At 33.9% G+C, this 27,905-nt stretch overlaps 1 protein-coding gene across 2 annotated transcripts; it reads left to right on the forward strand.

Moving 5' to 3' along the window:
- Positions 1-6,712: 6,712 nt before the first annotated feature.
- On the forward strand, positions 6,713-26,678 carry LOC134846212 (uncharacterized). 2 transcript variants are annotated; one of them, XM_063863475.1, is made up of 6 exons: positions 6,713-6,979; positions 11,770-11,860; positions 11,930-11,955; positions 23,082-23,333; positions 25,523-25,781; positions 26,280-26,678. In XM_063863475.1, exons 2-6 carry the CDS (start codon positions 11,806-11,808, stop codon positions 26,495-26,497), a joined length of 810 nt encoding a protein of 269 aa, XP_063719545.1. In that variant the 5' UTR covers positions 6,713-6,979; positions 11,770-11,805; the 3' UTR covers positions 26,498-26,678. The 2 variants fall into 2 exon arrangements, with proteins under 2 accessions (XP_063719545.1, XP_063719544.1); XM_063863474.1 differs by having other exon boundaries at positions 11,776-11,860.
- The last annotated feature ends 1,227 nt before the right edge of the window (positions 26,679-27,905 follow it).

Here is a 27,905-nt window from a genome sequence, read left to right on the forward strand (position 1 = left end):
GATTTTGTGTATGTCTTCGTTCTGGCGATCTTCCTCTATAACTTGAGTTATGTGGTGATTGAGTTCTTGTATAATTTGTATTGTTCGGAAGTGTTTTTCCTGAACTGTTGTTGCTGTATACATTTTTGTTCGGTAGATTTTGATCTTTCTTTATGTATTGATAGAATGATTTATTTGGTTCTTTATATTTTTGAGGTTTATTTTGATTGTCTTGCTGTTTTTGTCTACATTCAGAAATACTATGTCCATATCGTCGGCAATAGTTACACCATTTTTTGAAAGATGGTTTGCCTTTAAAGTTTGGGTGTTTTTCATAAATATTGAGTATTTCAGTGATTTTTTCAACGAGGTCTGTATCTGATTCCTGTATATTGTTGATATTTGTGGAATTTGTTTCAATTCGGTTAACATATTGTAATTTCAGATTTTCTGTTTCTTCGAGTTTCATTGTGATTTCCGCTTGTTCTAGTTTGTCTACTAGTTTTCGAAAATCTAAATCGGGTTCTCGAATTGAGGAGTGATGGGATGCTCTCTTTTTTATTGCTATTTTCCTTAATTGCGGTGTTAAGGTCATCATTAAGATTTCTGTCATTTTTGTGTTTTTATAGTCGTGTGTATTTAATGAATATGCTTTTCGAACTAGTGTTTCGATGCGTACTGCTAATTGCTTGATGGATTCATTTGGTAATCTGCGAATTTCATTACATAAAACTCTTTGTTGTTGTTTGTTTCTTTCGGAGTCAAACATTTTTGAAAATTCTTGTGTAAACCTTTTCCAATTTGATTTTATTTCTATAGGCAATACTGAAAACCATTTTTGGGCTGCGCCGTCTAAGGTTGTCTGTATCAACGCTGTGCGTCGATGTATCCAGTTTTGATGTAGTGGCGTATTAATTGGTTCAGGTCCTATATTTAAAATCAAATCGGTTGTGGAGAAAAAATTCTATGATTTGTATGTGGTTTCTGTACTCCTTGTCCACGATATTCTTGATTATATGGTGCAAATATATCTGGTTGTAAAAAATCATCATCTGAGGATAAGTAATCCATTTGATAAGATGTTTGTTTTTTATTCTTATTTTGTTGAAAAAATGGATAATTTTCACTACGATCCTGTGGAGGATGTGAATTTGTTTGAAAATTTACTGAATTGGTTGATGCCATTGGGTTATCCCAGTTTCGAGATCTTATATGATTATTAGTATTTTTTCGTGGGGGATAGTTTGTTTTTGATGGATGTGTGTAATTATAATTATGTTCTGCAAAATTGTTTCTAGTGAACGTTTTACGTGTTTTTGACGGTATTGTCATGGGTCTGTATGTTTGATAATCCATGTGTGAATATTTTGGGGCAACCGAAGGTTTAACGGTTGATTGCAAGGTTACCTGTGTTTGTGAAGGGTTTGTATTTCTTGGTGTTGTTAAATTTGGACGTATCGGTGAAATGCTTTGTTGTGTAGTTGTTGTGTGTACGATTTCTTCATTTATGAAGTGTGATGGTGTCTGGATATCTTGTTGAGTGAGATTCCTAGTTCCATTGAGGTTTTCATTGTGTATGACTGTGGAGTTTAAACTATTATTTTGCATATCAGGTAAAAATGTATTATAGTTTAATGGTGTTGCATCAATGGTTAATGGTATTACTCTTACATAATCTCTTACATAAGATATCGTACTTATTGCTTGACTTGAGATTGATTGTGGGAAGTTTATCAATGCGGGATGAGACCATTCGGGGTCCCAAACATAGTCTGACTGTTCTGTGATGGCAGTATCATCGTTTGAGTTTTGAGGTCTAAAATTTTTTCTTGCTTGTGAAATTAAATCAATATTATGTGTGAAATAATCTATTATAAACCATGCCAAAATGTTTTGTAAGTCATGTTTTGTATGTGGTGAAACTTCATCTTTAGTGAAATTTTCTTGAATTATATTTAGAAAACTAGAGAGTAGTGTGATTTCATGTCGTACTTTTATATGTTTAGATGTTTCTGTCGGTGAGACATTTGGGATTGGGATTTCGTTTTCTAATATCGAGATATAACTATATATTATTGCAAAAACTTCATTGGTGAATATGGAGTTTGCTCTTTGTGAGTTATGATATTGTATGCTTTTTATATATTCTGAGAATATTTTTGAAAATTCTAAATCAAGGTCGTCTGTTTGAATTACATATTTGCTGTGATTCTGGTTTGGTGAGCTGAATTCTATGGAGTAGATTCCGTATTGTTGTGTTAAGTTACATATATCTTTCAGATAGTGATCGATAATTTGTCTTTTGATTTTTACATCTGGGAACTCTGTTTTACATGGGCTGATTCCGGGTTCAAACAAATTTAAGAGTAAATTCTTGCAAAATATATGCTGTCCTCTATCATTGGTTGCATCTACAATGAAGGGGAAGATATCATCATCATCTGGACTTTCTTCACCTGGGGTGTGCGTTGAGCTCATTTTTTCGTTTGATGACTGTTAATATGTAATTATCGATGTGTCTAATTGGTTGATTCCAGTTGTATAAGTGTACTGGTTTGTGTTTATATTGCTTTTTTATTCTTCTTTTTCCTCTTTTTGATGAATTTGAAGTTGTTTCTGAGTCGGAAAAATATAATTGATCGTGAATTGGGCAATTTTTATCTATTGATTCTTTTAATTTATAAAGTTCGTCTAAACTGCTGGTTTCTGATTCTGAAAATGCGTTTCGGTTTTTGGAAAACCTTTTTCGTGTTATTTGTCTTTGTTTGGTTATTATTTTTTTTTTAGTGTTTGTCGTTTTGTTCTAATATATCCAACTGTTTGTGTATGAGGTGTGATTACAAGGTCGTATTTTTTGTTATCTATCTCACAATTGTGTAAAACGATTGTTTGTTTATTTCCTAGGTTTTTAAATGACATAAGGTTTAGGATGACGGATGCAAAAGGTTGTTAAATGATTTCTATTTCTTAGACTGTTAGTCCTTACAATTTTTTCGTTAGCTTAACCTGGGTCTATTTGTTCAGGGTTGGAGAGAAAAGTATATCGATTCCGAAGAATGATTTTTTACTTTCTCGTGGCTAGTATAAGCTAAGGTGTTAACTTACTTAATCTTACTTAAGGGTAGTGATTGTGTTCAAGGGTTGGAGAATAGTAAATCGATCCACAAGGTTCAGGTATAATTAGAACGCGAGTAGTTCGTTAGAGACTATTTTAAACTTACTAAGTCTAAGATTTATCCTGGGTCTGGTAAGAGGGGGGATCAAGTGAAGGATGAATAACCGAAGTTCTTCACTGTTTATCCTAATTTGAATGATTAGTTTTGTTCAAAAATTTCTATTAGTCCTGGGTTTGTAGAAAAGGTTGGATAGTGAATCGACGTTTGAGGTCGTTAGACACTGGCTAAGTGGGTGGGGGAGAAAAAAATTGTTATTTTTGATCCAAGGATAGGCCTTGATGATCAAGTTTTAAATTTAATTAAATAGAAAATGATTTAAGATCCAAGGATAAGCCTTGATGATCTGGTTTTAAAATTAAGTGAATTTAAGTTTAAAATGATTTAAATTTGTGTAAAGAAAAGATTTAGTGTTTTTATGATATTAGTGAGCTTATGAATGCTGTTATGTTTAGGTGATGAAGCTGGAACAACAGGATGATTTATGATTACTAACCGTTTATTGTCATGCTTTTAATTTTTATTTTGATTTTTCAATAAATATTTTTCAAACATGTTTTGTATATTACTGCAGAATTTAGGAAAACGATCTGAGATCTTTTTATCAATCGTTATTGTATATTAATAATTTTGTTTAGCGCCTGAAATTATTATGAAGATTGGCTTCAAGATTTTATGTTTGCAAATGAAAATCTAAATTCATTGCTAATAAAATTCTAAATACAAAAGTTTGTGTTGGCTTTTGCCGAACTATCATATAACTATATGGTAAGTTTCTACTTTATCGTATGTCGTCTCTGGTTCGAGGTCTTCTTCCAATTCCGGGTAGTTCTGTTAACGTTCGGAATATTGGCTCTGATCTATTGAGTCGTAGAGACATTTCGATTAAATTATCGTCGTATAACATTTTGTAAATGTTTTGTCTAATTTCTAATCTATTATTGGTTAATTCTAAGCTACTAAGGTCTTGTTTGAGACTTATGGTCGCACCAGATGAGTTATGACCGATGTGGTTAACTCATAGAGTAATTTCGGATAGGGTACACCGTCTGCTCGTCACGCTATCTTATTTTCGGCCGGATAGATTCGTGCAACTTCTTAGTCTAATACCGATCCTAATCTTACTCTTATACTTATCTAGTCTCAGGTTGTTTAACTAGTCTCTGCTAGGCTCAATAGATCTAGGGTATACTGGTTTATTGCGGCTGCTGAAGTTCTCGGGAGAGTCCAACTAATTCCTAAGTTAAATTCAAATCTCTCTGGTGCTGAAATTACAAGTAATTTCAGCACTTACAAATAAGTGGATTGTTAGTCAGATGGATCATGATTGGTTAATATTAAATACTTTACATTGGTAAAATATCTAATTTATCCAATCATAAAATGTAGTTTAGATCAGGTTCCACTTAGCTTTGTTTTATATTCCCATCAAAACTGTTATCATTTTACTGGCTATCGTCTTGTTTGCTGGGTCATCCAATAATTTGATTCTCTTACTACAACAGAATTTTTGAAAACTCTTTGTCAAACTCTAAAACAATCATAAAAAGAAAATTGTTCATAATAATTCAGAATATAAAGAAATCAGATCAAAACCGTGAGCAGAGTAAGCAAAACAACCAAAAGCGAATTGATGACAAAAACAAGGCTTACTAAATGAGACGACCAGAAAAGTAGACGATAAGAAAAGAATTACTGAATTTGCATGAAATTTGTTTACAGACTTAAATTAGTTTTTCCGCGTAGTTACTGATTGTCCAAACACAATTCAGGTTAATAATGTCTTTTTTATGTAATTTTTTATGCATTTCAAAAACGTAACAGTTCGTTGATCTTATTTTTTTCGTTTCTTTTAGCTTCATTCTAAACAATATGATTAATATGATTAATTTGAAGTCTGTTTTGAAAAAATTCTCAATTTTGCGATATTTTCTCACCAGATACTGTTTTTTTCATAAAACTTAAGACTTCAAATAATGTTTAGGAAAGTGGAATAAAAAATAATGTTGAAGTCGTTTTGATGTAGATAATTTATGCATTTCGAAAACGTTTAAACTTTGGACTGACTTCCTTTTGGCTTGAAATCCCATCGGCTTGTTGTCCCACACCCCATCATAGCAAAAAATACATCTATCTGTACATTATCTCCCAGGAATCATTTCTTTTGCTTCATACTGTTGCGATTTTAATCACATTGCTTCTTAATTTCTTCTAGTACAAAAATTTTTGTTTCAATTTTCGAAGTGACTTTTTATATTACTCAAAATATAAAAATTAGAAAAATAAAATTATTATAATAAAAAGATCTTGATTGGTTAGTAGGTGATATTATTTAGAGATAGTTTTATCAAGAATATAATTGGTTATAAATACTAGTCTTAAACTGGTTCCACTGCGTGGAAATTTCACTGATATTTTATGACATACAGTTTGCGCAAACATGAAATTTATCAAAAAACTGTCGAAAATGACTTAAAAATGTTTAGCTAGCAGTAAAAAATATCTGCATGTCATATATTTATGCTAGCTAAACATATTTAAGTCATTTTCGACAATTTTTTGATAAATTTCATGTTTGCGCAAACTGTATGTCATAAAATATCAGTGAAATTTCCACGCAGTGGAACCAGTTTAAGACTAGTATTTATAACCAATTATATTCTTGATAAAACTATCTCTAAAAAATATTACCTACTAACCAATCAAGATCCATAAATAACACTGACACAAATTTGAAGTGCTGAAACTACTTGTAGTTTCAGCACCAGAACAATTTCAATAAATCTAAGAAAATAGTTGATTGCCTTTGGAACAAGTTCCATAAACCTAATCCGTAAAATACCAGTATACACTAAGTCTATTGAGACTAGGAGACAAAAGAGTAAGATTAAAATTGGTATTAGACAAAGAAATTGCACAAATCTATCCGGCCAAAAAAAAGATAGCGTGACGAAGAGAGATTTATCTTAAATTACATTATGAGTAAGCTATCTCTGGCTTAAACGCAGTAGCTAGGGGAAAGCAAATGTTGCACAAAGTGTGCAAAACTTTTACACAATTTTACTTACTTTGCTAGAACCCTGCAAAATTTGTCATCCAAGTAAACAAATCAACGTTCAGCTAGATATACGAGTTCTTGAACTGTCTTGAAAAAAGTCAAAGTTAAATATCATTTTTCATTTTGTTTTAAATTACATCATTGAAATTGAAACGCACATCGCACATTCATGCCCTGAGACGAGCTGTCTTCTTCGCATTTCCTGCCAGATGAACGGTATTCCTTCAAAAAAACGTTTAAATTGATTTTATTCTGTTCCTGCAACAAACATTTTATAAAATGCGAGTTAAAATTAAGTTTTCCCCATCTAAATGGATTATTTTCTGAAGAACTGATGAATTATTTAGATAATCAATAATAATTGTTTTCCTAGCTGAATTCTGGTACAGTTGGTAGTAAAAAAGAGAATCGTAGGGAGGAAAAACAATTTGCAGGACTATTTTGAAAATGCCTTACATGCAGTTTCTGTAACTTTTTATGCGGCTTAGTCAAGATAGTTTTAGCAATTTTCAGCTCATTCATGAAAAATTTAGGAGCACCTGCATTTTTTTGAAAGCCTCTAATTCAGGAAACTGTTTCATTTCTGGCATCATCAGAGAAAATTTTATGAGAACTTGCATATAAAATTGAAAGTTTTCACCTTTCCAGTTTTGCTTCCAAATAAAATTTTACTCCATTTGACTTTTTTCAAGACACTTCAAGATCTCACATATCTAGCCGAACGTTGATTTGTTTACTTGGATGACAAATTTTGCAGGGTTCTAGCAAAGTAAGTAAAATTGTGCAAAAGTTTTGCACACTTTGTGCAACATTTGCTTTCCCCTAGCTACTGCGTTTAAGCCAGAGGTAGCTTACTCATAATGTAGTTTAAGATAAGGTATACCGTCTCTTCTTCACGCTATCTTTTTTTTGGCCGGATAGATTTGTGCAACTTCTTAGTCTAATACCAATCTTAATCTTACTCTTATATCTCCCAGTCTCAATAGATTTAGTGTACACTGGTATATTACGGATTAGGTTTATGGAACTTGTTCCAAAGGCAATCAACTAATTTCTTAGATTTATTGAAATTGTACTGGTGCTGAAACTACAAGTAGTTTCAGCACTTCAAATATGTGTCAGTGTTATTTATGGGTCTTGATTGGTTATTAGGTAATATTATTTAGAGCTAGTTTTATCAAAAATATAATTGGTTATAAATACTAATCTTAAAGTGGTTCCACTGCGTGGAAATTTCACTGATTTTTTATGACATGCAGTTTGCGCAAACATGAAATTGCGTTTTTGTTTATCAAAAAATTGTCAAATATTTTTTATTATGTTTAGCTAGCAGTAAAACATATCTGACTACTTACAAAAATGATGTACTCAAACTTATAGATAAAGTGGGGTAATATTGCAGAATTCAGTAGAGGGTTTAGAGGTTCACTGCTAACTTCTGATAAGGTTAGATTCTGATATTACTAGCGTTTGCCTTTTTGTCGATGTTTAATTGTTTTTGTTAATGCCTAATTGTTGAAAATATTGGTGACCTTGAACAATTTAATCGGTCAAAAACAACAGTTTTTTAAATTGCATAGTTTTTTGGAATTCCGATGTCAAAATCAGCAGTTTTAGGTTGATTAATTTCGCTCCGATTTAGCTTTTAACAAAATTATTGGACAACTCGAGTTTTTGAAATGTTTCTGAACCCGAGACAAAAAATGGCGTTAAACTGCAATCGGATTATCAAAAGTGCATTTGAACTGACAAAAAAGCAATGCAAAATGTTTGACCTTTTTCGGAGAATTTTATTTTTTCTTTGAGTCAAGAGTACAATTGAAAAAAAGTTCATGCAATTTCTGAGAAAAAAAACAAATAAATTGCCGACTAATAGGCCAATATCAAAGAGGTATTTAGATATAGTTTGAAGATCAGAAATATTCCAGAAAATTATTACGCTAGCCGATAAGTTTGTTAAAAATTAGAGTTGAAATTGCAAACGTAATTTAAAAATTTTACGTGAATTGACAATAGAGCATAACAAAATGATTTCGTTGATTAGAGATCAGATTTTTTTGAATGACTTCAAGTCGTTAACTTTAAAACAATTTTTATATTGAGCAGCGATTCCTCAATCGAAACAAAAAACAAAAAAAAAACGCCGACAAAAAACGAAATCGACAATTCAAAAATTTATTTTTATTTAGTTTCAAGTTGAAGGACAGAATTACTTCGAAAAACTTAAACGTTTTCCGATAATTTGGTTAAAAATTTTATACAATTTTAACAGATTTATTGGATAACGTCTTCGTTTTCTGAAAAAAATCTGACCTTCAAAATAGTCTTTTTTGCTCTAAAAAATGCATGGCAGATTTTTGTTAGATGAAAATTGTTTTGAAGCTGTGGGCATGAAATTATTCAAAAAATGGCAACACTGAAAAAATGGAATTGTTTCAGATAGTTTTTCCGACAATGAAAAAGTAATTCTAAAAATTAGTTGGAATTTTAAATCTATTTGCTGTCTCAAGTCCGAAATAATTAAAAATTAAAAATCTTTGTCGGATTAAACTATTAAAAACTTTATATAATTAGTAGCAAAAATTCGGATCGAAAAAGAACTAAGAAGAGCAAATTATTTTTAGACATTTTTTGCGTGCAAAGAGCAAATTATTCTTCAATGTTACCTAAAAAATCACATTTGCATGCAAAATTTGCTCAAAAATGGCAGATTGCTGTTTTTATTTCATTCTGTGTGTCCGAAATTTTTTGCAACACTATATAGCGCGTTGCAAAAAGATGGAAAAAACGGAAATCATTAAAAAAGAGAAATTTATTTGTTTCAGAAAGTTGTGCATGCAAAAATTATTTTTCCATCCAGACAAAATAAATGTCTCAAGTAAAGCCAATAAGTAAAATGCATACAAAAATTAATCAAAATTGCAGATTGCTTTGTTTGATTATTTTTGTCTAATCCCAGTTTTTGAAGCTGATTATGATTTATGATTTTGAAAAATTGCATAGCAGATTGCAATGAACGAAAAAACATTCCAAGTAGTGGTCCTGAAGTTAGATCTCAACAGGCAGATAGATCTCAACAAGCACAATAGTTTTGCACTGTTTTTCCAACGAATAAAACGCTGATTTTTTTCACTGATTTCCGCGCGTGAAAACCCTGTTCAAATAAACTAATTGACCTAGAAAGCACTACTGTTTTCGACCAACTAAGAAGCTCAAGGTCACCGATATCACCCACAATTTGGCATTAATTATGTAAATATGAGTTGCAAAAAAATAGAACAGACAATATCAATTATAGTTAATGCCCAATTACAGTCAATATCAGTTATCTTGAGCATTTTAATCGGTCAAAAATTTAAATGTTTTGGGTTGAGTAGTTTTTTGTTAACCGTTATTACGTGCGGAAACCAGTAAGAAACTGAAATCCGAATAGAAAATGAGCAGTTTTAGATGACTGAATTTTGTTCAGATTCGTTGACCGCAAAGATATTGCCAACATTTTGGCATTAACAATTTTAAAAAAAGCAAATGACCCATTTACGAAAACTTTTGCATGCAAAACCCGATTTTTTAGACAAAAAAGTGTGTTTCAAGTTAAACTAAAAGCTTAAAATTGAATTGAGAAACTTCTCAAAACTGGCAGATTTCTCTTTTAAATGATTTCTGTCTGATCCAATTTTTTGCTGCTAATTATATTAGGCGAATTTCCGCCCAGAGAAAATCATTTGAAAAGAAGGATTAAATTATTTTGAAAAAGTTTTGTATTGCAAAAGCTTACATAATAGAGAGATTGTTTGTCTCAAGGTTGTCTGAAAAATCTAAATTTCATGCAAAATGCTGTCAAATATATAGAGAGTTGCAAAAAGTTCGGACAGACAGAATTAATTAAAAAGAGCAACTGTCTAGAGATCAACGAAAATTAAAACTGAAATAAACATAACGTCGAAAGTTCAGAAAGCAGAACTACGGGATCTACTTATTAATCCCCATTTCAAGAAATGGGAGTAGATCGTTACTAAGGTTACTTGCAGCAAACTGTCGACCAATAAGAATGCAGCGAAATCCGAATTTACATACAATGCTCTTGTGCGAAATTACTGTTTTCAATTACAGGGGTGGAGATTCTTTGGTAGATACAATAGGGGGATTGTTAAGTAGATCCGAGTTTCGCTCAAAACCTATAACCACGGCGGGCAATTGCATCCGAAGCGTCGAAATGTTTTATAGTAAAATCTGGATGCTCATAGCAGTATTTAAAAATTAGGCTAGCATAATCATCGGATAATCGACGATCTCGCATTTTGAATTTGGCCTGACAAAAAATTCAAGGTTGTTGGGCTTCAGATTTTGCATGCAAAAAAGCGTCGAAAAGCACTGATTGCTCATTTTAATTAATTCTGTCTGTCCGAACTTTTTGCTACTAATTATAGAGAGTTGCAAAAAGTTCGAACAGACAGAAATAATTTTAAAAAGCAATCTGCCAATTTGGAGGAATTTTTGCATGCAAATTTCATTTTTTAAGTGACATTGAGACATACTTTCTGTCTGAAAAATTAGCTTTTGCATGCAAAAATTGCCTGAAAAAGATCACTTGCTCTTTTTAATTAATTCTGTCTGTCCGAACTTTTTGCTACTAATTATATAATTAGTAGCTAAAAGTTCGGACCGACAGAATCATTTAAAATGAGCAATCAGTGCTTTTCGACGCTTTTTGCACGCAAAACCTGAGGCCGAACAACCTTGAATTTTTTGAAGTTCAAAATGCGTGTTATTCTAGACTATCTTTTAAATACTGCGATGAAAATCCAGATTTTACTATAAGGCTGTTAACAAAATTAGTTAGAAAATCAAAAGCTAGAGTTACTTTAAACACAAAAAAAAACAGATTAGGCCGCTCAAAAAAAAACAAACGGCAAGGAAGATGATCAAATCATTCAAAATTTGAAAACTAATCGCAGAAAAACATTAGCCACCCTGAGCAATAAATTTTTTGTTTCAAGGTTTAGTATTCGACTCTTCGGATGCAATTTCCCACCGTGGTTATCGGTTTTGAGCGAAAACTCTGCTTTATGAACTTTCGACGTTGTATTAATTTCAGTTTTAATTTCCGTTGATGTCTAGACAGTTGCTCTTTTTAATTAATTCTGTCTGTCCGAACTTTTTTCAACTCTCTATAATTATAATCTGAGCAATCTTTCATTTATCGTTCTACGGAGATAACTCGAACTAAAAATTTGGCTTCAAAATTTACTATTAGTGTTTGCTTTTTTAAGATTAAGTTACTGCTAGACGTTTCAGCAATGTAGGTTAACAGATAAGAAAGTTGAGTCATCCTAATTGGGGTTTTGGCTTTTAATGGGGTTTGTTAAAGGCTGAGTTTATGCAATTCTTGAAGCTTAATTTTGATGCCGTTTTTGCTACTTAAGAAACTGGTAATTAATTTTTTCAGTTCCATTTTAATCATAATAACTTTAACAAGTGTTTTCTTTTATCATAAATGCTGCGATCTGAACATTCTTAGTTATTTGAACAGCCGTCATCTTGTCGCAAACTGTACAGTTTCAGGCTTCCCAACTCATTGATTGCTTCTGAACGATGACGAGACTATCCTGGGTTGCATTCTTTTATCTGCTTCCTGTCATTTTGATTGGTAAGAGATAAACAAATTCAAGCATCTTCGAATCTTACTTATGGCTTCTAAATTTATCTTTTTTCACAGGACATCCAGCGAGTGGAATTCACGAGGTATGTTCATATTTACAATTCCTTTAGATGAATTTAGCTCTTTACCTATGCGCTTCATATTGCGTGTTTGAAATCTTAATTTCCGTCCAGTTTAATTGAATTGTACGCACATACTCAATTATTATTTTTTCGACTTTTGAAGAAACAAGTAATGGAATATTTGGGCTCAGTGGGATGTTTTTTGGACAGTTTTTGACTTCTGTCCTGAGTTTTGTTACGATAAAGTTTCTACAATGTGAAAAAAGTTGATTTCCTAAGACAAGAAAAGTTGCGCTATTTACACTTGTTTAATAATACTAACTAGCCATTTGTAATTAAAGTAAGTATTCAATTTTTTCTAAACCTATAAGGTTTCGAAAACGGCTGATTTAAGATTATTTAACGCGTAATGATTTTAAACGGCAAATTAATCCAACTCGAAAAAATTTCCAGGAGGAAATGAAGCAAGCTTTTTGATCTAAATAGAAATGTTTCTTTTTGTAAGCAACGCAGCTTGTCAAAAAAAAATTTCGGACAAAAAATGGTGAAAAAAAATCTGTCGAAAGTTTTCTAGCCAAGAAAGGGCGGTGGAAACTAACAGTCTTGTTTTTTTTGCCTAATTTTATCGTTGTCTTCATAAGATGTTTATTTGTGCTCGGAAGTTTTTTACACAATGTTTTTTTTTTAATTCTTAAGCTGTTATAAGGAATGACGTGAGCTGAAGTTGAAAACGATTATAGTTTACCCCTAATCAGGGGAGGATTAAGGGGGTAAGGGGGAGGGGCGGGGGGGGTGGGGCGGACGCTTCCCTTCAGGGATTCGACCCCCTGCCGACCCAAAGGGTCCCCCCTTTGATACTTTTTCAGAAATCCAGTTTTGGCCGACCGACCCTAAAAAATTTTTCTAAAGGCGCCTTTGGCGCCAATATATACTAACTTTGAGGGGGAGCGCGCGCCAAAAAAAAACACGGTTTTTTGACTGTTTTTTCAAAAATTTGGCTGCGGCGCAGAAATTTTTGCCAAAATAGGGGCAAAACGGTGCTTCGGGAGAGCTCGGAAAATCAATTTGGTCGACCTAAAAAAAAAAAGGTCGTCAAAATTTTGGAAATTTTTTGAAAATCCGCCCCCCCCCCTCGAGAAAAGCCTAGATCCGCCCCTGCCCCTAATCATATCTGATTGATTGCAAATACCAATTTGAGATTGATAATGACACGCACACACATGTCTTATTGTTACCTTAAAAATTTTGAAATGTGTCATTTTCGGACGGACGACTATAGTGTACGGGGTAATAATGCACAATAAATTGAGCAAATTTCACATTTTTCTCAAAAGTAAAACTATTTTCAAGATTTTCAAAGGCTGTCAGTGGTTTTAAGGTTTTATCCTAATTTGAAAAACTTTGTTGAGCCGGACTTTCGAAGAAGGTGGATTTATGGTAGCATTTAATGAATACTGAATTCAGATTTAGAAAGATGTTTTAGCTGCTAAGTTTTTGCGGAAGATCCGGGAGTGTGCAACTCGCTTTGATCTGAAATAGCTTATACGCGTTTGACAATTGTTTGTATCATGCTGAAAGCATACACCATGATAAAATGTTCCTTTGTTACGGTTAATTCTACTTAGTTACAAATAAGATATGTTTAAAAAGTGAATTAATCTCTAAGTTAAAACATTAAAAAGTGAGCGGTCATTCTCTCCGTCGGAGAGAATGAAGATAGCAAGGTCAAATCAAGATTAACCAGTTAAGATACTTTAAAGTAATTAGTGAAATAAAACAAATGGTAAGACTCACAACATTCCCCTTAGTGGTTACTAAGCGCCATGATACCTAACATGTTATCAATCCCTTTTTCTCCCTCTCGAGAAGTCAGACAAAATGAAATTTTAAATACTGCACAGTATAACAAATGTCATTTTGATGCTCCAAAGGAATGACTAAATTATAGAGGATAATAAATTTCCTAAATCCGGCGGATCGTAATCCGTAGTTACAGCTAAGTAAGCACTAATTGCGCTTTAGACAAAATACTAGTACAGATTATAAATGACTAAATGTGAGTTTTAAAATTTGATTGAATTTAGCTGTCCCCTTCCATAAATTTTTCCAGCTCGGCGTTGAAAATTTCACTATCTAAGTCGATGTAATTTTCAAAACAGTTCACGGCATCTCTCAGAGAATCGTCAGTAGAGGCGATGGAGAATCGATCAGGAGATTGGGTGTAAGCTAGGTCGGGTGTACTGTCTTCCGGTAGTGTGTTGCAAATGTTGGTCTGATTAACCAAGGGATTCTCTCTGAAAGTTTGTGTGGGGGAGCTCGAGCTGTCATCCTCGTCCAGAGATATAGGATTATTAGCGGAGCCTGGTTGGTTTTCTAGCTCATCTATAGTATCTATGAAATATCGCTTACCATAGAATTTAGGCTTGAACGTCTTAAAATAAGTTCGTTACCGGTGGTATTAGTTTCCTTAGGATGTCTATCCTCGCTGGTTCCAATTTCGTCTGAGGAGTCCTCTATTTCGAAAACTGGGAAATCGACCGGTTTTTCTCCCACCAATGGTTTTGTCCAATCCGAAGGAATGTTTGGCGGCTCCGTTGTCGTAGCCGTAGAAGGTTCGTCAGGTGGATGTGAGGTAGTTTGAAGTGCTGGTTTTATACTAATTGGGCATTCCGCTGTGTCCGAGGGTTGAGATTGTTCGTCTAAAATCTCAGGTTTTATATTAGTTTGATATGTTTTAGGGTCTAATGATGAGGTAGTTTCTTTTTTAAAATTGTCGTTATCCGAAATGAAGCGTTTTCTTATCATTTCTCTACATGGGAAACCTCCCGCAATCCATTCCCAATCGCTAATGTCCGACGTATCCGACGGAATAAACATTGATTCGTCACCTGCTAGGTATCCAGTATTCGACGTCGAGGCTTTATTTTGGTTTTTCTTCGATTTGTTGGATTTTGAAGGCTGGTTCGTTCCTCTAGATCTGGTGGTGACCGGGGTGAGCGACACTGTTTGTCTTCCTGACTTAGTGTCTGGTTTTCGCGTCTGTTGTGTCTTCGATTTGTATGACTTTCTTGGACCTACTTGTAAATCACCGTTAGAGAAAAAAGGAAAGGAGATATTTCCTTTGAATGAACGAATTGTAGAAGATTTAGACTTTGGAATGGCGATGTCCGATTTTCTTATAATTTTTCCGTCGGATAATTCAACCGTGGATTTTGTTGAGTTTATTATTTTCTGACCTAGTTGTTTATAGAAGGGATTTCCGTTTATACTTCTGTTAGTTTTCCGTAGTAATTTACCTTTAAACGGACTGTTTAAGGACACTCGGGCTGATTGAGGTTTTGAAGTAGTGGGAAGGTCTGAATCATAGCCTTTCTCCAATGGTGACTGGTTCTTTTTCGGTATGAGGGAGTCTTTGTATCCGTCCTCTACCCGATCGTCAGCGTTCCAGTCGAGGGCCCTTTCTCTGCTTAAGATCGACTTCCCTTTGTCTAAAAATCCACCGGATAAATTATTAGATGCCAATTGCTTCCAGATCGTGTTCGGTTTTCTATTAAAGTGTATTTCGAACGGTGAGCATTTAATTTTAGATTGGAAGGAAGATCGTAGATTCCAAATGATTTTCGAAATGGCGGTTTGTAATGTGGGTTTTTGTTGATCCAGTGACATTGCTAATAATTTGATTTTTACAGTATGAACAAGTTTTTCTACAAGACCGTTAGAACGATGGTCCCCAACTGTACAGAATATTAGTTTGATATTAAGAGAATTGCAAAATAATTTAAAATCCTGACTAGTAAAGCAGGATGCGTGGTCGACCCGAATAGATTTTGGAATCCCATGGAGATAAAAATAATCTTGAAGAAATTCAATTACTGTGTTTGATGACGTTGAAGATGTAATTTTTGCTGAAGGGAATTTTGAAAAACGGTCTATACACAATAAGATGTATTTATTGTTTCCCCAGTTGTTATCTAGTGGGCCGGCAAAATCAAGATTTATTTCCTCATTAGGTTCAAATAAGGTGGGAAGTTCACTAATTTGTGAAGTTGGAATGATGATTTTTATGTTCTTACCGGTTTGCGTGCATTGTGTGCAATTAATCCCGTGGAAGTAAATTTGTCGATATATGTGTGGCCACCAAATGTATTGTGCCAAGTATTTCATACCGAATTGGCCAGGGTGAGATTCATGTAATGTTTTTAAAACGGCGTTTCTAAGTGTAAACGGAATAACTAGTTTTCCATCCATATATAATAGTCCGTCGGATTCATGAAGTTCTTTCGAAAATTGGTGTAGATAACGGGAATTTGCATTGATGTTATCTACTTTTTTCTGTAGAGCTTTAACAATTGGGTTTAATAATTCATCATCTTCCGTTAATAAAGCGACCAATTTTGCATTGAATAATGTATTTAAATCCAAAGGTCTTTCGGGTAACTTGAGATTTTCTCGGAATTTAGTTACTAACTTCTTGTGTTCTGATGAAATTTGAAAATCGATAGAGACCTGTATCCCGGAAATGGAAGGATTTACTACAATTTGGTTATTTGACATATTTACACTATTTATAAGTTTGAGATCCGAAGGATTACTAATTAAGCTACTGTTAAGGATTAAAAAATAGATAAAGGCTGAATTTGAAAGGATAATTTTAGTAAAATCAGTGTTTGAGAAATCCGAAGGAATACATTTAGAATTACAAAGTTCTGTTCTATAATGTTTTTGATTGCAGATTGAAATGGAAGAGCTGACGAAATTCAATGCTGTGATTATTACGTGATTTCGTAATTTCATGTAATGGGAATTTTCCGAAATCGAATTAATTGAATTACGTAATGGATTTTCATTATCCGAAGGATTGAGTGCACTATATATTTTTTTGGTAGTAGCAACTACAAATTCTTCGTCGTAGTGTGATGAGGGAATTGCTTTACCCGAAGGAGTTCTTGAAATTAAGTCTGTAAAACCCATATCTTTTCCCGCTAAGTGTTTGATAGTAAAATTGAATGGTAGGAGACGATCTACCCATCTTGTCAATCGGCTATGGTATGTTTTGTTTCCGTGATTTGGTGACAAAGCGGAAAGGAGAGCTTTGTGGTCGGTGATAATTTCAAATTCGGAGCCATAGAGATAATTTTTGTAATGTTCAACCGCCCATACAACTCCTAATAACTCTAATTCGTTTGTTGAATATTTCGTTTCGTGCGGATTTAAAAATCTTGAAGCAAATGACACTGTTTTCCAAACTTTCTCATGAAGTTGTTCAAGGGATGCACCTAATCCATTATGTGAAGCATCTGTTTTTACTCTCGTGGGCTTTTTTACGTCGAAATGAGTGTTTTCGGTAAGATTTATTATTTCAGATTTAATCTTGACAAAAGCTTTTGAGTGATCTTCATTCCAAAGGAAAATTGACTTCTTGTTTAAAAGAGGTCTAAGCGGGCTTCCGAGGGATGCTAGATTTGGTACAAATTTAATGTACTGATTAGTTGACCCGAAGAATGATCTTAATTCTTTTAGATTCTTTGGGGTTGGAACATCTTTGATTGCCTTGGTTTTATCGAATAATGGGGCGATTCCGGATTTCGATATTTTAAAACCGAGCCATTCAATTTCTTTTTGGAAGAATTTGCACTTCGACCATTTAACTGCGAAATTGTAAGTGTCTAACGTTGATAAAATTTTGTAAACGATTTTCTTGTGATCGTTAAAACTTCCTTTGGAAGCGACTAATATATCGTCGAGGTAGCAATTTGTAAAAGGAATGTTTCCCAAAGTTGAGTCCATGACTCTCTGAAACTCGTTTGGCATATCGCCGAGTCCGTAAAAACCCGTTAAAAATTGATAAGTGCCTGCTATATCTCCGCCGACTAGACTAAAGTTGCATTGGCTGCTAGTAAAATTGTCCAGTGCGAGTTGACTATATGCGTTCTTTAGGTCTAGGTTTGTAAACCATACTTCTCCGGCGGAATTGTCCGAAATTTGAGCCGCCACGTTATCAACTAATTCGTGTATATTAGGCATCTGATATTTGTTCTTGTATATTTGTTTGTTGATGAATTTTGAATCAAGGGCTAACTTTATCGATTTGTCTTTTTTACAAGTAATAACTATCGGACTAATAAATCTGTCCTCGTCACAGTTTTCTAATTTTTTTTGATGTGTCCTTCGGATTTAAGCCTGTATAATTCTGTTTTTACTGAGTCTAGTAAGTGTAAAGGGACCCTCCTGCCTTTTAGTTGAATTGGCTTTAATGGTTCATGAAAATGTGTTATTTTTGTTTGATTCTTTATTTTTCCAATCCGAAGGAATAGTTGTATGAAGGTTTTTCCAATCATTTCTATTTCATTATCTATGTCAAGTGAAGTAACGGAATTGATAAACTTACAAGTTCTCTTGTTGGTGAGTGTTGCGTATTGTTTTTGTGAAACTTCGATTCCAACTTTTGGTAAATTGTCGTTTCCCAAGATGTTTCTTTCATGACCTTGAGTTAGAAAGAAGTGGCATTCCTTGTGGGACCATCCATTTGAGAAAATTGGGACAATTACTTTTCCAGTGATATTTATTGCATTGTTCGTAAATCCACAATAGAGTTCCTTGGTAGCTTTATCCACTGGATATATTTTCACGTAGGGATCTCGTAGTCTCAACTCGTGTAACACATTTTGTTTAAGGAAGCTTACAGGGCTTGCTGAATCCACCTGTATGTTCAGAATTACTTGGTTTTCATTTCCTAAGCCGATATTTAGTAGTTTCTTCATCTCCTTTCCTTGATCATCGTAGATAGTTGTTACGTTTAATACTGAGTAATCGTCGTTATCGCTTTGTCCAGACTCTGACCATGCATTTATTACTCCACAGCATTCTCTATTAGCGTGGTCAATATGTACATCTGGTTGTTCCGAAGGATAATGATGATCCGTATTATTTACAATTTGGCTATCCACAATATTTACATTTTTACGGCGTGATTTACAAAGTCTAGTAAAATGTCCTCGATATTTACAAGTCGTACATGTTGTATCTTTAGCAGGGCAAACCGCTAGATGTCCTTTTGTAAAACTTCCGCCGCATTTCATACATGTGTTGTTTCTTTCGATGTTTAGGGTGGGTTCTCTTTTTACATTAAAATGATTAAAAGATTTGTTGGAAGAATATCCGCTGGATTTAAAAGTACTCGTCATCTTTATGTGGTTTGTAATTCCTTTTTCATCAATCAGGGCTACGTTTAAGGCTTCTAGTGGCGGTAAGGTTTCCGTGAGAAGTTTCCGTTGGATATCTGAATTCTTCATGTTATTAATAAAAATATCTCTAATCCATTCGTCTTCTCCTGTGGGAATGTTACATCGTTTTGCCATTTCAGCCAGTGCCCCCCAGAATTGTTCTAATGATTCTCTGTCCCTCTGTTTTCTGTTTAAGAGTTTGTGTCTTTCGAAGGTTATGTTTGTGAACTTCTGGCCGAATATTTTCTTTCCTTCGTTTCCAAGGGCTAGATAAAGTATGGATCTTAGTTTTTTGTCCGCCTCTTCCAGTCTCATACCGTTGAATTTCTTGGTTTCTAACTTTATTGAGGCCATTTCTTCATCATCGAATCTCTTTTGTTCTTGGATATTCCTCTCGATGCGTGATGTTTTTTGAGCGTCGGATTCGTTTTCCGGCGGATTTTCCAATGTTGGGGGAGGTGGGTGATATCGTTCCGTTGGATTCAAGAGATTTTCGATGTCGATATTCTCTTTTGCGATTATCGCTAGCTGGAATAGATCGCTCCACTCTTCCCAAGGAATTGGTGGGTCCACTGTGTGGTTCTGCCAAAATGAAGGTATACCTCTCACATTTGATTCGTTGCTGTTTGACTGCGCCATGATAAAATGTTCCTTTGTTACGGTTAATTCTACTTAGTTACAAATAAGATATGTTTAAAAAGTGAATTAATCTCTAAGTTAAAACATTAAAAAGTGAGCGGTCATTCTCTCCGTCGGAGAGAATGAAGATAGCAAGGTCAAATCAAGATTAACCAGTTAAGATACTTTAAAGTAATTAGTGAAATAAAACAAATGGTAAGAATCACAACACACCAATTAATTTATGCGTGGCGAATTGACTAGACTTAAAGTTGCTCTTTATTGGCACTAATGCCCAAGCGGTGTTGTTGAAAACTATCATTTTTTAAAAGACTCAACACGCACCGATAGGCTGAACGCTATATTTTAAAGCGTATCAAAAACACAAGACGGCTTTTACAATTTTTTGCAAAACGAAGACAACTCGTCGTATCAAGGTAAAGCCCTGAAGGTTCCGACAGCCTTTTAAGGTCTATTGAGCAGTAATAACATGAAAAATTTGAATGTAATAAAACAAAATTGATTTTTTTAAAACTTGAGATGTTTGTTAAAACATGACCCCACACGCCATATAAAATACACAGTGATAAATTTTGCACCTAGCAACAAATCAATTATGGCATATGAGCTTCTTTGAACCAATTTGGAACGATTTTTAGGACGTACTAATTATCTGCTTAATAGCGCGAAATATATCGCACGTTAATTCTCCCAAATTGGACAAAATGGCAATCTGTAAGCCCCCCTAACTTCACAAAGAATAAACACAGGTGAAGTATCTTTCCAAAATTAAGCTCAAGACAACAATAGCTTTCGAATGATTTTTAAAAGTTTGTCAAAAACGGCTAGTTAAAAAGTCGAAATTTGTCTGAAGAAAAAAACCGTCCCGAGCTTAAATGGTCCGTTATTTTCGTTACGAAAGTCGGAGCAAAACTAAACCAAAACTAAAAAAAATTTAAAAAAAAAGCAATGGTGTTGACCAACTAATATGCTCAAGGTCAACCATATTGCCAACAGTTAAGCGGCGTGCGCAGATATTTTTATAGGGTATGGTGGACCTTTTTTTTTTAAAGTCGAGACCAATTTGATTTTCCGAGATCTCCAAAAAAATTAAAACGATCCTCATTTGTCAAACGTTTTTGAGCTTTTTTGGAAAAAATTGACAGAAAAAAAGCGTTTTTTAGCGCGCGCTCCCCCATCAAAATTAGGTATGTTAGTGCTGAAAGCGCCTCTATGAGAATTTTGAGATTGGTCAGCCAAAAAGAATGGCGTAAAATTATACCAAAATTATAAATATTGTTAGTTATCACTATTGTTAATGAAAATTATACCAAAATTGTACCTCCTGGGCACGCTACTGATTTGGCCCTAACTACAAACATTCAGGTTTTTGCCCTAATACACAAGCAGTTTTGAAAAGATATCCGAGCTTAGAGAACACCATCATTTGGAGACTGAGGAGTAGTTCTACAGTTCATTCAGTTTGTTTCGAGTACAAACAAATGTTATTTTTTTTTTTGTTCCGACTTTCGATACGAAAGTAACGGAATATTTGTGCACGGGGTGGGTTTTTTTCTTCAGAATAATTTCGACTTTTTAACTAGCCAGTTTTGACGGATTTTTTATATCAGTCAAAAGCCATTGTTGTCTTGAACTTAAATTTGTAAAAATATTTTACCTGTGATCATTTTTCGTAAAGTTAGGAGAGCTTAAAGATTGCCATTTTGACCAATTTTGGTCAATTAACGCGCGATATAATTCGCGCTATTAACTCCGCCTTATAAATCGTTCCAAATTGGTTGAACGAAACTTATTTGCCATAATTGATTTGTTACAAGGAACGAAATTTCTCTTTTTGTACTTTATAAGGCGTGTGGTGGGGATGATTTTCTTTAAAAATTTCAAGTTTTGGAGGAAAAAAAATTTCATTTTAGTTTGTTTCATTTAATTTTTTATGTTTTTTTTCTGCTGCTTCATAAACCTTAAAATGTAGTCAGAACACTCAGGGCTTCGCCCTGATACGAGCAGTCTTTTTTTAAGTTTCAGAATTATTTACTTAGTTATGTTCAAAGATTGGTAATATCTGAAACAGTGCTGGAATATTGGATTCAAAAAAAATTTTTGACGGAGGTCTTTAATACATCTGGGAGCTGTTGTTGTTTTCGAACAAATCTGGTCGTATCAGCTCGAAGCCCTGAATATTCTGACTGCCTTTCAAGTCCTATGAAGCAGTAAAAACTTGAAAAAACTAAATGCATTTAAGAAAAAAAAAACGAAATTGTTTTTATTTTAGTATTGAGGTTCTTTGTGAAAATCATACCCCCACACGCTATATAAAGTACAAAGCTATAAATTTTGCTCCTATTAACAAATCAATTATGGCAATCAGCTTCCTCGAACTAATTAGGAACAATTTGGAAGACGAAATAAATCTCCACTCACGCGTTATTAGCGCAAAATAATGTCGCTATCGCGCGTTAATAGTCCTAAAATGGTGAAAATGGTTATCTTTAAAGCCCCAGATTTTTACGAAAAGTCATCACAGGGGAAATATAATTTCAAATTTAAGCTCCGGATATTGATACTTTTTGAGTTATGTAACAAAAACTCCGTCAAAAAGGCTAGTTAAAAAGTCGAATTTTGTCTGAACAAAAAAAACCCACCCCGAGCACAAATACTCCTTTACTTTCGATACGAAACTCGGAACAACAATACACTCAGCCCACTAAACCTTTGTACTTTAAGTAGTGTTCGGGGGATAAGAAGAAGAAAAATTAATTTTATTTTCTTTTCGTCTAATTCGTCAACTATTCAACCAAAAAAAACTTTAAATTGACCTTAAAAAGCATTCTGAACCTTCAAGGTTTTGCCTTGATTTACGAGAAGTATTGCAGTGCTTGCAGTGTTTTCAAAATAATTTCATTTTCAATAAAATTAATATTCCAACCCACGAAATTGGGATGAAATTCAGATTAAGGTAAAAACTATTCTTGCCAAACCCAAAACACCAATGGAGTTTTAATTATTATTTTTTGAGACGGTTTCAGATGTTATTAGAGCTGCAATGGAAAATAAAACGATGTTATAAAAAAATCAGTTTTTGGCTTTCTGAAAATTTTCGTTCTGCTTTTTTGTTACATAGATAGGGTGTGTTTCAAGCAGATTAGATTATGATTTAAAACTTTGAAAATAGAAAAAATTTTACAGAGTTTTTCATAAATTTTTGTTGTAAGTAAAAGAGAAACTTTTCATCGGAATACAATTAATTACTCGCACAGTAACCACTCATTTGTGTTTTTCTTGTAGCCTGACTTCCATTTTAACGAACACAAGTGTTACTGTGTAAGGCACAAATGTGCTTGTTGCGTTTCTATCAAAGAAGATACATATAACCTCGACGAGAAAATTTGCGTGAGTGTTGCTTATCTGTCGAAGGATGTCGGAGTAAAGGCCGACTTCGAAATCACACACGTGTTCAACATATCTAAGGAAGTGTCTCTGAGAAATCCTCCGGCTCTCTGCCCGAGTCCAGTCGTCTTGCCGTTCTTAAAACAAATGGTAAGTAGATATATAACAGCTTAGAAAAGTATTCTTCAAAGTTATAGATATAATCTAATTAGAGCAGCCCTAGGGACAACAAAAGCATCCTCAAGCTCGCCTAAATGTATTTAGCTAATGAGGGAAGATAGTATGAGCACCAATTTTTTTGGTAATCTGCTTTTTGTGCAAAATTTCATTTTTTTGCGCGTTCTGGCATCACGAAATACATTCACTTTTGATAACATATCGGCCAGATAATCATAGTCTCTCATTTCGATGAATGAAACCGTGAACTAATTTGAACACTTTGGATCTGAAAAGTAAAATTTTTTGTCAACAATGCATAAATCACGCTTATCAATGCATCGAACTGATTTTTATCAATTGCTAATAACTTAAATGGTTTCATTCAATTTTCATCAGTACTTAATTGTCAGCATCATAAATGATTCGTTCTTTTTTTTAAAAATGCAGAAGGTTTGTTACTTGATGGAAATCGATGGAAGCCGTGGCGATTTCTCGATGTGGGAGGTGTTTCAACTTTGCTCTAAAAACTGAGTACTTTTCTGAAACCATGTTGCACATTTATTCTAAGCTATAAACCACTCTGAAAAGCGTCAGCATAAAACTGTTTTGCTAGGAAAGTTAAATTCTTGCTCTGATTTTCGAAGAAAATAACTGAAAATTTTTGCTCGTGCGGCTCGACTTTTGACTTTTTAATTATTTTTTTTTCCAAAAACTCAATCAGTTTAAAAAAATCGTTCCTTGGAAAAACATTGATGTCTTGAGCTCATGTTTAAAAACATATATATTTTTAGCAGTCACCATTTTTTCCAAAACTGCGAGGGTTTGAAAATTATTTGGTCCGATTGGGGTTAATCAACGCGCGATATAAGTTGTGCTAATAGTGCGCTAGTGGCTATTATACCAGACTCAGATACCTTTCAAAATTGAATTGAGGCTTGCTTGGAGCTATTATCATTATGCTAATCTATGCTATAAATATCAATTTTCACCTTAAAAGGCGTACGTGGATATAACTTTTTTATTATTTTTTTTTCACTTCGTTAACGGAACATACTCCAGGGACGTTTAAGGGTAGCCGCAACGTTGAAGGACAGTCTGAAACGTGCAGTCTTGTTCTTCCGATTTTCGAAGAAACTAAAGAATATTTATGGTGTGGTAGTTTTTGTATTCGACCAAATCTAGACTTATTAATAAAACTTTGACATTTTTGAACCATCTGAACTATATCGATGTTCGGAGCTCTGACTTTGAAAAAAAAGTTACTGTGATTTTTTTTCGTAAGGTTTTGAAAAACTATTTTGAATAAATTAGGATAAATCACGCAGGATTTATAGCGTTCCATTAGTAGCGGTGCAATTAATTCACGTTGAATTGAGGCAAATCACTTGTTCTTGTTATAAGGATACGAGAAAATAAATTAGTTTATTATATAGCGTTTGTGGGGACAAAGTGAAGAAGAAATAAACAAAAAATTTTATCAACTTGTCATTCATTTTTTCAATTGTTCAAATAAAAATGTCTTAATCAACCTTAAAGAGTAGCTGAAACATACAAGGTTTCTTTCTTATACTTGAGCAGTCTACTTTGTTCCCACTCCTAAAGAAAATGACGAAATACCCTTGCTCGCGATTGTTTTCACCAAGTTAAGTTCGACTTTTTATTAACTAGGCACAAGTTTTTTTATATCATCCAGAAGATATTTTTGTCCTGAGCTAAAGGGTATTCAAAGTGATAATTAAGGTGCGAAATATTTTTGTTAAGTTATTGGGCTTTGAAGATTGCCAATATGGCCAACTTGGGACAATAACGCGCAAGTTAGTTTGTCTTCGAAATTGCTCCAAAATGGCTAAAGCAGAAATTTTGACATAATTACTAGGTTACCAGGAGCAAAATCTATCACTTTAATTACCTGGCGTGTAGGGGGATTATTTCAAAACTTTTTTCAATTTTTTCCAAAAAAACTAATCAATTTTTGTTGAGCGAGCACTGTTCCATAGATTTTCAAAGGTATTCGAAACATTCAGTGCTTTGCCTTGAACCGAGCAGTCTTGTTTGGTTTTAATTTACTGATCAATCGTTTAAAAACTGATTTTTCTTCAAAAAAAAACTGACAAAAAATTGTTTTTTGATGTGCATCAGATTTGTCTAGTTTTTAATATTTCCTTCTCTTCTTTATTTAGGAGAAGCATGAAATCGAATTCTGCATCCACTTTCGTGAACTTCAATTCTCAAAGGACATGGTGGAAGGATGTGTTGAATTTGAGCTGCAGTTCCTCAAATTCCTCAGCTTCCGAGTGCAACTGCTTTGTTTCGAGCTATGGGTCGCTGAAGCATCTCAGTCGTGCAATCAGGCTTTTGATGGGGTTGAACTATGCCCTGAAAAAGGAAATCGCACTTCGAAGGCCTTAATTCACAACCATGTAGAGGATGGAATAGAAAGTAGGACCCAATCAAAATAGTGTGAACAACAATATGGTCTCAAAATAGAACTAATATAAGACCAAAAAATCAAAAGAAATCAAAAAATTCTGAATAGAATCAAGAGCACAAAAAAGTCTCAAAAACTGACATGAATAATTTTTTGTGTGCGTTTTCTTTTTCAAATATTGAAAATTGTCTGTCTAAGCTAATCTGTGTTGAAGCTAAATTTTTAAAACTGATGTCTCTCGCATCAAAGTTTCATTGATATAGTCAATAATAGTGTCATGTTATAACCAGTCGCTAAAAATCTATAACAAAAAATTGAAACTTAAAGTGAAGACGAAGTAGGCGAAAAAGTGAATGAAACTACATCAATTGAATTTATTTCCTTGATTTCGTTTCATAAAGAGCGACATGGGAATCGGTTTCATTTTTGTAGACAAAATAGCTATATGTTTTTCATTTCAACCATCAATAAGTAATCCATCTGTGAAAGCTGTTTTTCTGTTTTTCTAGATGTCAAATCGCGAGAAAGAAGAGAAACTGGCATTGAGAAGATGCTGAAGGAGTCCAAGTTTTGTTCCAAGGCTTGCATCTCCCTCAAGAATCGTGTGCTGCAGATTTTTAAAATTGGAAGTGTGATGAAACCAGAGGTGGCTGTCATTGCCATTTTCATAGGATTCGTATTTGTTGTAGTAAGTGCAGATCTAGTAGCTGGGACACCGACCATCTAGAAACTCTTGAACCGGAACCATTCCAAAACATTCCACATTCATACTTCAACGCTTAGAATTCACTTGAAAAAAATAGAATGCAAAGTGTGTACACGTGTAATATCATCGAATTATTATATCAGAGATATTTAAGAGTGCTTCGAAATCATTATATTATATATCAATTAATTTTTTTTTGTAATGCGATTTTTTTCAAATGACATAGTGGAGTTTGAGGATCCGTTAACGCAGGACAAAGTTTTATGTGTCTCTCTTTGTCCCCTCTCTCTCTCTCTTTCTCCTCTCTCTCTCTCTCTCTGTCTCTCTATCTCTTTCATGGACTGCTTCTTGATTTTATTGAGCTCGGCATTCATAATTTGAGCTATCAAAATAAAAAGAACTTACTTATTGTCATTTTGATAGAAACGAATAAGCACTGTTTTAAAGCCAACAGGTCATGGAGTGAGCAAATAGTTTCAGATCAGTTTCACTTTGGTCAATAACGCTCTGAACAGAGCACCGGGCTTAATTCTAGGATTTTGCTCTGAGACAACATTTGTAGAAGCTTTAAGATGCTTAACGAGGTCCACGGTGACTCTTTTGTATAAGCTAAACACTGCAAATCTTCGACTCTACCCACTACTAATCACAAATTCTTAAAATTTAAATCCCCATGATTTTCATAAATGATATCGACTCAAACCAAGAAAACACAAAATCTATACTATACGCAGACAACACTGTAATTATGACATGTACCCAGACGAAAATTGTGCATGCTGAGCACCCGGCTGCTTTAAACAAAACAGCCCAATAGGTAAAACATAACAAGCTTACACTAAATGCGGTTAAAACCAAAACCTTCATTTTCAGCGAGTCAAACTTGAAAAAATTAATCTCCACATTGTTAATCTAAATGATCAGCCAAATGAGCGAAGAACTTTTTCGATATCTTGGAATTCATATTGATGACCAGTTGAACTTCGATGAACACATTGAGTTTCTCGGTTAAAAAAATCACAAAGTTTTGCGGAATTTTTTATAGGTTTATAAAGTTATTTTGGACCGAGCACCTTGTAACAACTTACAAAATTTTCGTGTAACCTATTTTACAGTATTCCGTTTTGGATAAGTCATCCACAAAAAAAAACAGTGTAGATTTTTTTAGATCAATAAGTAAAGCGGTTGTTCAGAATTATTTAGAGCCTGTAAATACAGATCAATTCAAACTCAAGGATTGAAAAAAAAGTTAATTATCCATAAGGAGCTTCACGTGTATGAACTAGTGAAAACAGTGTCGCAGGTGTGAAATTTCTCAAGTGTGAAAGCCCTCTTCAAATTTTGAACGAGCTCATTACGGAAAATGAACTAAATAATCTTTCAGAGATTCACAGTACAGCAAACAAAACTACCAAAAAGAGCACATAAA

The sequence above is a fragment of the Symsagittifera roscoffensis genome, chromosome 5 (genome assembly GCF_963678635.1).
Source record: "Symsagittifera roscoffensis chromosome 5, txSymRosc1.1, whole genome shotgun sequence".
NCBI classification, from domain to species: Eukaryota; Metazoa; Xenacoelomorpha; order Acoela; family Convolutidae; genus Symsagittifera; species Symsagittifera roscoffensis.